Source organism: Pteropus alecto, unplaced genomic scaffold, assembly GCF_000325575.1.
Source record: "Pteropus alecto unplaced genomic scaffold, ASM32557v1 scaffold146, whole genome shotgun sequence".
Classification (NCBI taxonomy): Eukaryota; Metazoa; Chordata; class Mammalia; order Chiroptera; family Pteropodidae; genus Pteropus; species Pteropus alecto.
The window spans coordinates 24,766,679-24,768,617 of record NW_006442107.1 but is presented as its reverse complement, the minus strand read 5'-3'; the positions used below and the strand labels follow the sequence as shown (position 1 = coordinate 24,768,617).

General features: G+C 41.1%; 1 protein-coding gene and 1 pseudogene across 4 annotated transcripts in view; both read left to right on the top strand.

Annotated features, from left to right (window-relative positions):
* MIB1 (mindbomb E3 ubiquitin protein ligase 1) overlaps positions 1-1,939 on the top strand; it is a 110,431-nt gene that overhangs the window by 31,131 nt on the left and 77,361 nt on the right. For all 4 annotated transcript variants that reach the window (XM_025038583.1, XM_025038584.1, XM_006920033.3 and 1 more), the window contains exon 4: positions 1,290-1,394. In XM_025038583.1, the coding sequence (XP_024894351.1) occupies positions 1,290-1,394 (105 nt within the window). The remainder of the gene's footprint in view (positions 1-1,289; positions 1,395-1,939) is intronic.
* On the top strand, positions 1,809-1,927 carry LOC112469379 (annotated as a pseudogene).

Genomic DNA, 1,939 nt, shown 5'->3' with positions numbered 1-1,939 from the left:
AGCTGTTAGATTACTTGACTCCATTATATCTGAATCTCTGTTCTGTTCTCTCAAATGGTTTCTGCTTCTTTGTCTTCCCATTTTGGCTGTCTTTTCGTGTCTGTTTCTATGTACTAAGCAAAACTCCTAAGTCTCCCGGTCTTAGTGTGGATTTGTGAAGTAGGTGTCTAATGGCACAGTCCTGTGAGGGGTTCAGCTGAAGGCCAAACTTAGCCCAAACCTGTGCCCCTCTGGGGCTACTTGTTAAGATTGAGCAAGCAATCCACAGATGCTGAGCTTATAGTTGCCTCAAAAGGCCACACCAGAAGCCGAGGCCAGCTGCCTACAGTGTGAGTCTAGACAGTGCTCAGCAAGGAGCACTTACTCGCTGAGTATATACCCGGATGTGGCTTGGGTGGGGCCTGAGTTGGGGTAGGTGGAATTTCAGGGAATCCTCTGGGCAGAGTGACCTCTGTTATCCAGTTTGATGACGTCAGGGCTATGAGGACGCTGCGTCTAGCACACTGGTAGGGGGAGGGCTCAACAGAGAACAATGGATACTGCTGGCATGTCTCTAGAGAGCGAGACTTGCCTTGGCCCTCACTCCGACAATGCCTCCCTGTAAGTCCCTGATGCTCCCTGCGCGCTGCCGAATCGGCACTGTTGCTCAGAGTGAGCAGGTCCGTCACGGCAAAAATCCACTCATGGACCAGCCCCTTTAAGAGGCTTCTGCCTCTGCTGCTGCCACAGCTTTCGTCTCACTCAGCCGCTTGAGACTGAGTCCTCGCGTCCTCGCCTTTTCCTACCTTCTGCCATTGCAGGGTGATTTCTTGGATTCCTCCCTATAGTTGTATGGCTTGTTTATACTGGGCGATTTTTCCTTGTTTCTGCTCCTTGTCTCCGTCACAACTTTGATTCCACTCACATCTTCTTGAACATTGCCTTTGAGCCTTTGTTTCTCACCTTTTAGCTGACCAGGGAGCAGGCTGATCTTGAATCATTCTGGGTATTTGATTTGGTCAGAGATTTAAAATTTTTTATTGTGTATTTTCTACTGTAATCACTAAGCCTCCTAATTTAAAATTTCTACAATGGTGTTTAAAATTAAAATTCTGGAAAAATACCTCTAACTATAATTCAGTTATAAATCACCAAATATGGAAGTGACACATATTTGGTAAATAAATGTTTTTCATAATCCTGTTACATAGGATAATAGCTTAAATGATTTTAAAGATTTAAATAAAATTGAAAGAACTAACCTTTGTCCTCCCCTTTTTAAAAAATTCTTTTTCAAAAAATTCCCTTAGGTAACAGAAATCCAAGATTGGAGTGCATCAAGTCCACATAGCGCAGCATACGTTCTCTGGGATAATGGTGCTAAGAACCTTTACAGGGTTGGCTTTGAGGGCATGGTAAGTAGTCAGAATAAAAGATGAAAATTTTAGATGGATGAAAGAAGGGAAATACAAATAGACTTTATTGTATTCTTTTATTTTTTATTCTTTTGTCATCTCTTTTTTGTCACAGTACAACCATTTGAATAATGAATATGCAATAGGAGGGGAAATCTATAAAGTGATAATTTAATAACCTTTCATATTTACTATAGTTTTTTTGAACTATTTTAATAATAAACCTGATATTGCAGGTTAATCTTTGGGTAACTTACTATATATTGATTGTGTAGAGCTGACTCCTTATATGTAAGTTAGGGTTTTATTTACTGAAATCTATCAAAAGTTAGGTAAGACTGCTTCTTGGCATGGACATAGAGAAGAGTATTATGAAGAGGTTCTATGGTATATTTGATAAAAATATAAATTACAGTCTATGGCCATGCCACCCCGAATGTGCTTGATTTCGTTTGATCTCGGAAGCTAAGCAGGGTTGCGCCTGGTTAGTACTTGAATGGGAGACCACCTAGGAATACCGAGTGCTGTAGGCGTTAAAAGGAAAA